General features: G+C 33.8%; 2 protein-coding genes across 3 annotated transcripts; one reads left to right on the top strand and one right to left on the bottom strand.

Moving 5' to 3' along the window:
• Positions 1-303: 303 nt before the first annotated feature.
• Positions 304-3,991, top strand: lrrc59 (leucine rich repeat containing 59). The gene is made up of 8 exons (XM_067368961.1): positions 304-449; positions 598-717; positions 865-924; positions 1,035-1,193; positions 1,625-1,729; positions 1,907-1,979; positions 2,652-2,843; positions 3,397-3,991. Exons 2-8 carry the CDS (start codon positions 619-621, stop codon positions 3,651-3,653), a joined length of 945 nt encoding a protein of 314 aa, XP_067225062.1. The 5' UTR covers positions 304-449; positions 598-618; the 3' UTR covers positions 3,654-3,991.
• Positions 3,992-4,092: 101 nt separating this feature from the next.
• Positions 4,093-7,252, bottom strand: nat9 (N-acetyltransferase 9). Of its 2 annotated transcripts, none has more exons than XM_067368962.1 (7): positions 7,201-7,252; positions 6,909-6,995; positions 6,712-6,821; positions 6,449-6,589; positions 6,316-6,375; positions 6,130-6,224; positions 4,093-4,924 (listed from the first exon to the last, which is right to left on the bottom strand). In XM_067368962.1, coding segments are annotated over exons 1-7 (654 nt in total). In that variant the 5' UTR covers positions 7,203-7,252; the 3' UTR covers positions 4,093-4,765. The 2 variants fall into 2 exon arrangements, with proteins under 2 accessions (XP_067225063.1, XP_067225064.1); XM_067368963.1 differs by having other exon boundaries at positions 4,094-4,924; positions 7,066-7,234.
• Between the last annotated feature and the right edge of the window lie 3,300 nt (positions 7,253-10,552).

The following is a 10,552-nucleotide window of genomic DNA, read 5'->3' as shown; positions in this document are numbered from 1 at the left end:
TAAAGCAGTGAGTTATGTTTACAGTTCCGCAAAAAGAGTGATGTGCAGTGGATTGTACCTACAGTTTTGCAAAGTGTGTGTTACAAAATTGCAAACGGAGTGCAAAGCAGTGTTTATGCTTTTAGTTTTGCAAACTCAGTGAGTGGTTTTGCTATAAGTATTAATAGTTTTAGAAATTGTGCTATAAGAATCAGGGTTAGGTTTAAGCATTCAGAAAAAAACTGTAATTTCGGAAAAGAAGAATATAAGTGGCAATGACCTCCAAACGCTAGATGGCGCTCACAGCGGGCGTATATCCAGAGACGAGACACGCTGTCATCTGCGACTCCTGGCACGCGCGAGCAATGACGTGGATTTTCATCCATTGCAGTGCGAAATCTTTGTGAACTCACTGTATTCAACTACACCACTGCAGTGGGTCTGGACTGTTTCTTAGCATCTGTGGCAAGGTAATAACTTTAATTCATAAGTTAGACATATCAGAACGCTGCTGTTTTACGTTAACTTTAGCAATGGAAACTCTATTTTGCCCTTACTGTCTAACTTAGCTGTCAACGTTAGTATCATTGATTGCTAATCATACGTATTTTTATTCAGTGTCCAGTGAGGAGCATCAACATGATTAAAGGCAAAGTTGAAAACATTAAAGACAAAATTGATGGCAATGAGCTTGATTTGAGTCTCAGTAACCTGACAGAAGTGCCAGTCAAGGAGCTGGTAAGTTGTTTAACTTTCCCATTATCATGAGTGTACCTTGTTTTAGAAAGGTTAATCCTCCTCTTTAGCTTTATTGTATTCATTCAGTCTATCTGTGGGCAAAGTGTGTGAAAAAATTTAAAACTGAAAGCATTGGTTTCTGTGCAGGCTGCCTTACCTAAGGCAACGTTTCTGGATCTGTCCTGTAATAATCTAACAACCCTGACTGTAAGTAACAACTGTAAATGATATTATTAATAATAAAACAACAACAACTGGATTATCTGAAATATTTTATTTTTTTATTTTTATTTGTGCTGTTTTTGTTACTTCACCAGCCTGAATTCTGTAGCTTGACTCACCTTATCAAAATTGACCTGAGCAAGAACCAGCTCGTCTGCTTACCAGAAGAAATCGGACAACTCATTAATCTCCAGCACCTGGATTTATACAACAATAAACTGAAACAGCTTCCCGTCGGCTTCTCACAACTCAAGGTGGGTTTGGGATGTCATGGCTGCAAACACCCTCTGTAATATTAAATCATTCCATTTTCTGGGCAGTTGTGACCTAATGGTTAGACTTGTAATCCGTTAGTTAGACTTATATGTCTCTGGTTCCATTTCCGAATACTAGCAGGAAAATGTAGAAAATGTGTTCCACCCACAATACCTCCTGATCAAGGTATCACCTAACCCCCATTCGCTCCCTGCAGCGAATGGCTGCCCACTGCTCCGGGTGTGTGTGTGTGTGTGTGTGTGTGTGTTCAATTCTTACTGCTCCTAATGTGTGTGCACCAACTTGGATGTGTTAAATGGAGAGGACAAATTCAGAGTATAGGTTACCTTACTTGGCCTTTACGTCACTTCACTTCAATTATGTTATACTTAATATTTAATATTATTTAATGGGCGGAATTTGTTTGTAGAGTCTGAAATGGCTGGATCTGAAGGATAACCCCTTGGAGTCAACACTGGCCAAGGCTGCTGGCGATTGCTTGGATGAGAAGCAATGCAAACAGTGTGCATCCAGGGTGAGTAAAGTGCTCAGATGAGAAAATTTTAAGAGTTCAGTATTTTACAGTATAGAATAAGCTTTTTTTTTTACCACATAGTCAAAGTTTTACAACAATTCCAAATGAAAAAATAAATCACAAATTATTACTTATTACTACTATATTCATAAATTACTTGTTTTTGTCTGTGTCCAGGTTCTCCAGCACATGAAGGTTCTGCAGGAAGAAGCAGAAAAAGAAAGAGAACGACGATTGTTAAAAGAGAGAGGTAGGGAGTCCAATACATCACATACAATCTACAGCTTTAAATACATTTTGTAGTCTTTTTACCCTAATTTTTCATATTTCCCCACATTATAAATTATATTGTGAACATTCTTATTTGAGCACAACATTGTAATCATCATCAAATCAATCAAAATGGACCATTTTTTTCTCCTTTTTTTGTAATGGAATGTTACAAAATAATAATTATCATTTATTATTAATGATTTATCTGTTCACATCATTATTTTTTTAAAAGATTCATAATCTTTAATCAAAATAACTTCCCCTCTCTCTTGCAAGCGTTCACTGGCGTGAGGGCGGGACATCCTGTCAGTCACATGAGATCACAGCAATAGCAAACCACATTGATCCAATCAAATCCCAATGGACAAAATCAAGTTTCGCCCTATTTTTTTCTTTTCTTTTCTTGTTCGAGAAGCCGTTTAACTTGGATATATGTCCCACTCTCAACTTTGGTTACATGGCAAATTTAGTTTTGAATTTTAGAGGTTTAGCTTCCTTTTTGTCTTGCCTAGACATAGTATAGTAAAATATTTATTCCACATTTTACATCATAACTGTTCATTGTTTTTAATTCAAATATTATATTTGTATACTTTTAATTATTAATGAATTATGTATTAAGTTTATAATTAGTTTTATTCCCTTACAGAACTAGAAAAGAAAAAAGAAGCTAAGCAGAGGGAAAAGGAGGCCAGGGAAAGAGAAGCACAGAAAAAGAAAAAAGCAGAAGAGAAAGAGAAGAAGAGAAAGGAGTATCAAGCTCAGATGGCTGCTCTTGCTGCACAAGAACTACAGAAAAAGAAGAAAGAAGAAAAGAAAAAGAAAGCTGCTCAAAATCAAGGTACAATTTATCTTACATGACTCCAATTACCATAAACTCACTACTTCATGTTAAAATGTATTTTAATCTACACTACTATTCAAAAGTTTAGGGTCGCTAAAATATACAGTAAAACAGTAATTTTTGTGAAATATTACAATTTAAAATTCAATTAATGTAAGTAAATATGTAATATATTCCTGTGATGGCAAAGCTGAATTTTCAGCATCATTACTTCAGTCTTTAGTGTCAGATGATCCTTAAGAAATCATTCTGATATGATGATTTGGTGCTCAAGAAACATTGTTTATTATTATTAATGTTGAAAACAGTTGCTGCTCAATATTTTTGTGGAAATCATGATACATTTATCAGGATTTATTTTAAATAGATATTTTGTAACAATGTTTTTACTGTCACTTTTGATCAATTTAATGCATCCTTTCTGAACAAAAATACTAATTTCTTTAAATAAAATCATACAAACCCCAAACATTTTAAGGGTAGTGTACATACAGTAATGTTAATATAATGTGCATTTGATGATTTAATTGTAAGCTCTTTTTCACTACAGGTAAAAAGACGGTGTCAGAGTCTGTGCCCAAAGCCAAGCGCTCCATCTGCTCCCTGTTCTTCTCTCTGCTCCTAAAACTCCTTCTCCTGCTAATTGTGGGAGCATCAAGCATATTAGCAGTTTGTCAGCTGACTGAGCTGAGGAAGGAGGCATTCTGTGTTCCACTCAATGTCCAATTTGAGGAGACCGTGAGGTGGGCACAGAGTCTGGAGGTCGTGCAGCAGGTCATTCTGAAAATGTCTGATCTCAGAACATAAGACTGTCTCTGATAATGATCCATCTTGCTGCGGATCTGGGCCTTTCAGGCAACGCACTGGGACCAAGTCACAGACCTGTATGCAGAAATTCCTATGGAATTGTTTTTTTTTTCCATTGCTGCATCTTTTTAAAAACTATAATAATCCATATGATAACTATGGACCAGTCTGTGAATGGAAATCCTGCTTGTATGTCTTTAAACTGCCAAAACCAGAAAGGAGAATGGAGCTAAGGACTTCAAAAAACAGTCAATGAATAATAACATGTGAGACCTTTGGAGTCTTATGTAATACTGTTTCACAACATCTTATAATAAAAGATTTGATTGATTTTGATTAGCTCACATGTTTGTTGTCCCTTTGCTACATGTAGTAAAAGCAAAATCGAACCCTGCTCTTTATTCAAGTTTTTATTTAAAACATGAACAAATTGTGCTAGGACGATGGAATCATTTTGAATCAGCTTTTTAAAGAAACACATCATTGAGGTCATGAAACCAGTATCATTATTTATTGTAAGCATTAATGGACCACAAACTTGTTTTCAAGACTTTTTTTTTTTTTGTTGCAAGGATAATAAATGCCATAAATTTACTACAACACAAATAACTGACATAAGACAAACTGTTTCATAAGTATTTTGTATATACTCACAAAGAACTACAATAATATTATAAGCAACAAAAATATAACAAATATAATTTATATCTGTTTTTTCTACAACAAATATTTTTAAAACATGCGGTATGCAAATAATATGCAGATTAAAAGGTTTAGATTTGAGTTTGTTTACAGTATGGTTTCTTGATTTCCATGCCTTAAGAGGTTAAAATCACAATACAATAATAACAATTACAATGATACAGTATTGAATGTCTGGTTGTGTTGAGCTGTCACATTTAATTCTGAATTGTAAAAATTCAGAAATATTTTGTCACATACAATATAAGAATGCGATAAACATTAAAAGATGTCACCTACTAGAGGTACTTCAGCTTTCTTTGACACAATGAGCGATTAATATTTCATATTGAGATGCGCCATAGGGCTTTTTTCTTCAAGTAAAGCCTTCTACAAATCTTTAACCTAATTTCTATTTCAAGGCTATTTATTCACAGAGATAATGGTGTGAATGTTGCCTGTCTACTGTCGCGGGCCTTCCCATACTCCCTCTGCAGCATGAAGTCCATGTTTCCAAACACATGCTTCTGTAAAGCCTCGTTCACAGTGACCCCAAGAGTGACCTCCTGAAATACTTCACTGATGGAGAGCTGCAAAGACAAAAAAATGTTATTTATATATATATATATAAACCCTATGTGTGTATATATATATATATATATATATATATATATATATATAAAAATTAAATAAAAAAAAAAAAAAATTGTATTGCATTTTCTTGAACACTTCCACAACAACGTACATCACATATCTGTAACAACACATAATGTACAAAAACATTTAATTAATCAAAAATACAAAAACAGTAATATTGTGAAATATTACTGAAACATTTATCATTATTATCAATTTATCTGATATAGAAAGCTTTTGTAACATTTTTTTTTGGGACAGAAATGAAAGAAATTAATACTTTTATTCAGCAAAGATGCATTAAATTGATTAAAGTGACAGTAAAGACAATGTTACAAAAGCTTTCTATAGCAGACAAATGGTGTTCATTTTAACTTTCCATACATCAAAGAAGAAAAAAATTCTCACAACTGTTTTCAACATTGATAATAATAATATATATATATATTTGATCAAAAGTACAGTAAAAACAGCAATATTGTGAAATATAACCGTTTTCTATTTGAATATATTTTAAATGCAATTTTTTCCTATGCTGGCAAAGCTGAATTTTCAGCATCATTACTCCAGTCTTCAGTGTCACATGATCCTTCAGAAATCATTCTAATAGGCTGATTTGGAGCTCAAGAAACATTTAATATTATTATTATCAATGTTGAAAACAGTTGTGAGAATTTTTTTCTTCTTTGATGTATGGAAAGTTAAAATGAACACCATTTGTCTGCTATAGAAAGCTTTTGTAACATTGTCTTTACTGTCACTTTAATCAATTTAATGCATCTTTGCTGAATAAAAGTATTAATTTCTTTCATTTCTGTCCCAAAAAAAAATGTTACAAAAGCTTTCTATATCAGATAAATTGATAATAATGATAAATGTTTCAGTAATATTTCACAATATTACTGTTTTTGTATTTTTGATTAATTAAATGTTTTTGTACATTATGTGTTGTTACAGATATGTGATGTACGTTGTTGTGGAAGTGTTCAAGAAAATGCAATACAAATTTTTTTTTTTTTATTTAATTTTTATATATATATATATATATATATATATATATATATATATATATAGTGTGTGTGTGTGTGTGTGAGAAAAGAAATTCAGATTTTAAGTTGAGAGTTAAAACAATTCCTAAATGAAGTCCATTCAATCTCACCTCTCTGAAGTAAAATTTCTTGAACATGGCAATGCTGATTTTGTTATCCAAACCAATCTTGACCTCAAACTTTCGAATGCCAAGTTTATGGATACCTGTAGAGGTAAATCACCAAAAACACTGTACATATATAGAGTAATTACTACTTCTAATAATAATAATATATTTTCATCAACTTCATCCTACCATAGCACATCATCATGCGTGTTACTTCTTTGCCAAGTCCCTTTCCTCTGTAGCAGGGCACTAAAAATGACTAAATGTTACTGACAGACCACAGTCAATCGGAATGTATTAAAATCACTGCAACCTCTATAACCTGCAATCATAATCTCCAGTTCAGCCAGGGAAGGATCGCTGGGGTCAGTGAGGAAAATGTTGACATCTCCCACCATGCACTCTTGCTCTGGTATACTCGGATCTGCCCATTTCTGCTTATCCAAGATAATGAAGGTGCACTCTGTAAGAGAAAAATCGCATTTGAATGAAAACAGAAACAGATCAGGGGTAAAACTGACCATTTGCTTGAATGTTAACAGGACACTAACAGGAAAAATGTGCATGTGTAAGGTGGAAGCTCACTGTCATCATCTTCTCTCCAGCTTCTTTGCATGTCATATTCCTGCTCCAGTGTCAGAGGCTCTGATGCAGTCAGCTTCTGCAGTTCAGGAGAGCACATCCATTGATGATACCTGAAAACAGTTGTAAGATTATGTTAGAATGAACTGAGACTACAGCCACCTGACACGAGATAACATACTGGATCCACTAATTAATACCTGGGAACATGATCTGAATTGTAAGGTACCAGTACAACCTTCTCCCCCTCCAATAATGTATCTTCATTTATCCTCATTATAAGCAGCCTGTAACATAAAGTGTTTTAAGGCACACAGTAATCTATATAGCAGTTTAGCATTTTTGTCATCGTCATACCTCAGATTCAAACTTGAATACAGAATGGTCGCTCAAATAATGTCCATTTGTTTAAATTGCGTACATATTCAACGAGCCATAATACACTAAAAAGATCGTATCACAATATTACGAGTTCCAATGAATTCAACTCACATAAACAGCGGCGCATATGACCTACGTCATCAGCATGCGCAGAAACGGTTGCGCTGTTTTATTCTGAAACACGAGAGGGCGCGAGATGACAGCTTTTTGCTTGAGTTACGCTACACGCTACTCCATTCAGATTCTCAATGTATAATTAATATCAATATCACTTTTTCGTCTTTGTGAAGAAAATCCCATTAACTAAGAAAATGCAATTCCTAATCACATCATTATCGAAAAAGTGACATAATTTTGGATGGGAAACAGTAGCACCGGTAAGTAATGTAAATGTATTTAATGCATTTTGTGCTGTTTTGTTGGTTTGTCTTACTTTACAGCTCATCCAGAAATAGTATATTTCAGAATTTTAAAATATTGATGAAGACATTTCTCCTAATCAACAAACATAGCAAATAAATGGGTCAATGACGTGACGGGTCATTTTTTTGTCCAAAGGCCTTAATAATAATTTTAAAATATTTGACATCAAAAGTGCGTAAGGTAACGTAGTACAACTAGATCTCTTGATAACACTTTACAATAAGGTTCATTAGTTAAACATTAGTTAATGTATTAACTAACATGAACTAACCATGAGTAATACATTTGTTACTGTATTTACTAATCTTTGTTAAGGTTAGTTAATGACAATACAGTTGTTCATTGTTTGTTCATGTTAGTTTACAGTGCATTAATTAATGTTAACAAGATTTTAATAATGTATTAGTAAATGTTAAAATTAACATTAACAAAGATTAATAAATGCTGTATAAGTGCAGTTCATTATTAATTCATGTTAACTAATGTTACCTAATGAACCTTATTGTAAAGTGTTGGCGATCTTTTATTGAATCCAAAAGGTTTTAATTATATTTTGGTACATATAAAGGAATTTTAAAGATTTTGATGTGTCAAAAGATCATTCGGTTAAACCGTCCAAAGGCCAATACAGCCATTTCATTTCTGATTAAAATATCTTAAAATATAAAATATTAATATATTTTATTCTGATATGATTTTATAACATCATATATCAACATAGTGCAAAATGGAATTAAAATTATTGCTGTGTTATGAGAAAAAATGTCCGTTGATGTCATTCGGTGTAACTAAAGGGACCATTTTTGATCAAGTCATGTAGTCATGTGACATGATTCAGACACCTGCAAAGGACCACATGGTCCTGAAGCAAAGTAACTAACTCTCTCTTAACTATTTGAAAAAGTAATATTTTCACTTGCTTATATGCATGTCCCGAAACATCAGGTCATTCGGTAGAACTGCTATGAAACATGGAAAATGTTGTAATATTTTAAAAACTTGTACTAAATGTAAAATGTTTGATTGTCCTTTTGCTATCTAGATATCAGCCTGTTAGCATTGTTTGAAAAAATCGTCAGTCGGTACTCGGTGTAACCAAAAGTGTCATTGGGTAAAACTTAAATTTTGGTTAAACCGAATGACTTTTTTGGTGGCAAATTTTGTCCATCTTTTAAAAAATGACAAAAGCCATGCTAATTGATTATAAAAACCACATAATCTCATTTTTAACACTTAATAAAACTTAAAAATTAATTATATCTCCATTGTTTTTTTACACTTTTAAAAACCTTATTCGTCAGTGACCCACATACATGTTTTATTTTGATACAAGAAAATTTGTAGACAAATTTGATTAGGACAAATTAGTTTGATTAGGGTAATATTTATTCATGCTGTTCAAATTACAGATATATATCTGTAGGTCCTACAATTTCAGCTCATCATACATGCTTTCTGGACAGTTACAACGTTTTTGACCAAACTGTGTAGCACAAAAATTAAAGTTTTGTCATCATTTTCTCTCCCTGATGTTGCTCTCATGCTTTTTGTTCTTTTATGAAACACATGAGTAGGCCTAATTATTTTGCTTCCATTTTCCCATGAGAACTGAATGAGGAAAAAAAAAATGATTTAAAAAGTGTGCTATTTTCCACATTCTCTGAAGTTATACGGTTGTTTTCAGATTGCGCATAGTCAATCATTGTTGATGTAACAGATGAGAACCAATTAAGTTGTGCACAATTTCTTCTTCTTTGGTGTGGTGCAAATAGCACTTCTGAGTAATGTAACCTGAAGAAGTTTTTGCCATATTATGAATAGGGATGTTTATATGAGCATATGAGCTACTGTATGGCTTTAGAGCAATATAATGCATTGTATGCTGTACTTTATGGCAGCTCAAAAAAAAAAAGATCATTGTAGTGGACTAGTAGTAGGTGTTCAGATTACAGGTAATCAGCTTACTTATCATTTTTCCGTTGGCATCTTTTTATGGTAGGCTATTCAAATATGGCACCCAGACGAGCAGTGTTGGAGGCTAACTTCATTTTGAAAAGGGCAGTTTGTCTTGTTTCTGAGTGAGCAGGGCAGGTCTGTTCTTAAAGTGACCAGCTCATCATATGTATTTCCCTTCACCCCTGTCTGAAATGACACGTCTTTATGGACAAATGGCTCGTTCGCCACCTTGTTTCTGTCATCGCCCTCATGCCAGTCATCCACGGCGTGACGGTGACGAGCCATCACTCAGTGCTAATGAAAGGGATTCATTCAGCTCACTCACTAGGAAAGCGTCTATCTTTCCTCTTCTCTAAAATTAGTCTAATAGAGTCCCCTCAGTCTGCCTTCCTCTGCGGTAATGAATTAAGTGACAGTGAAGAGGCCATAAGTATGTGGGGTCCTGCGGGAGCCGCCTGTGAGATAGACGCTCAAGCGGACAAGACGATCCGTCTCTCTCTCATCGCTCTCCATCTTGTTGATGTGCCTGTAGATACAAATAAACACAGAGCGAGTTGACAGGTAGACAGTCGGGTTTAGTAGGGGGAGCTAAAAGAAAGATTTATTTTATTGACACACTTTTTTCCTCAAAAAATAGCATGAGGAGATTGTTTTTGTAATTAATATTTCCTAACTTAATGATCCTTACAAATGTGCCCTGTTATGCTGCAGGAAATACACAGGAGAAATCAACAGAATATTTGAATGGAGAGTCATGATTGATGACTGCCCTCTCTTGTAATTTCAGAAATCTGCTGATGGTGTGTCATTTATTGTGATGGCTTTATAAGCAATAATACATTGGGCATCTGTGATATAGGCAATCTTGTGTATAACAGAAGAAAAAGATTATTTTATTCAATTTAAACGTCAATTTTCCCACAGACTCTATCATTACCTGCTAAGTAGGGTGTCACGTCAACTAAAAATTGGGTGAAACATGCATACAGGGGGTTTTATTGTATTATTGTGACATAGAAACCGGTATTTTTGGCTATTGTCACACATGAAAGGACCATATTTTAGTAAAAGTCTGTTTTCTCGC

The sequence above is a fragment of the Chanodichthys erythropterus genome, chromosome 19 (assembly GCF_024489055.1).
Source record: "Chanodichthys erythropterus isolate Z2021 chromosome 19, ASM2448905v1, whole genome shotgun sequence".
Taxonomy (NCBI): domain Eukaryota; kingdom Metazoa; phylum Chordata; class Actinopteri; order Cypriniformes; family Xenocyprididae; genus Chanodichthys; species Chanodichthys erythropterus.
Note: the sequence above shows the minus strand (reverse complement) of the source record. Positions and strands in the feature narration are given on the sequence as shown.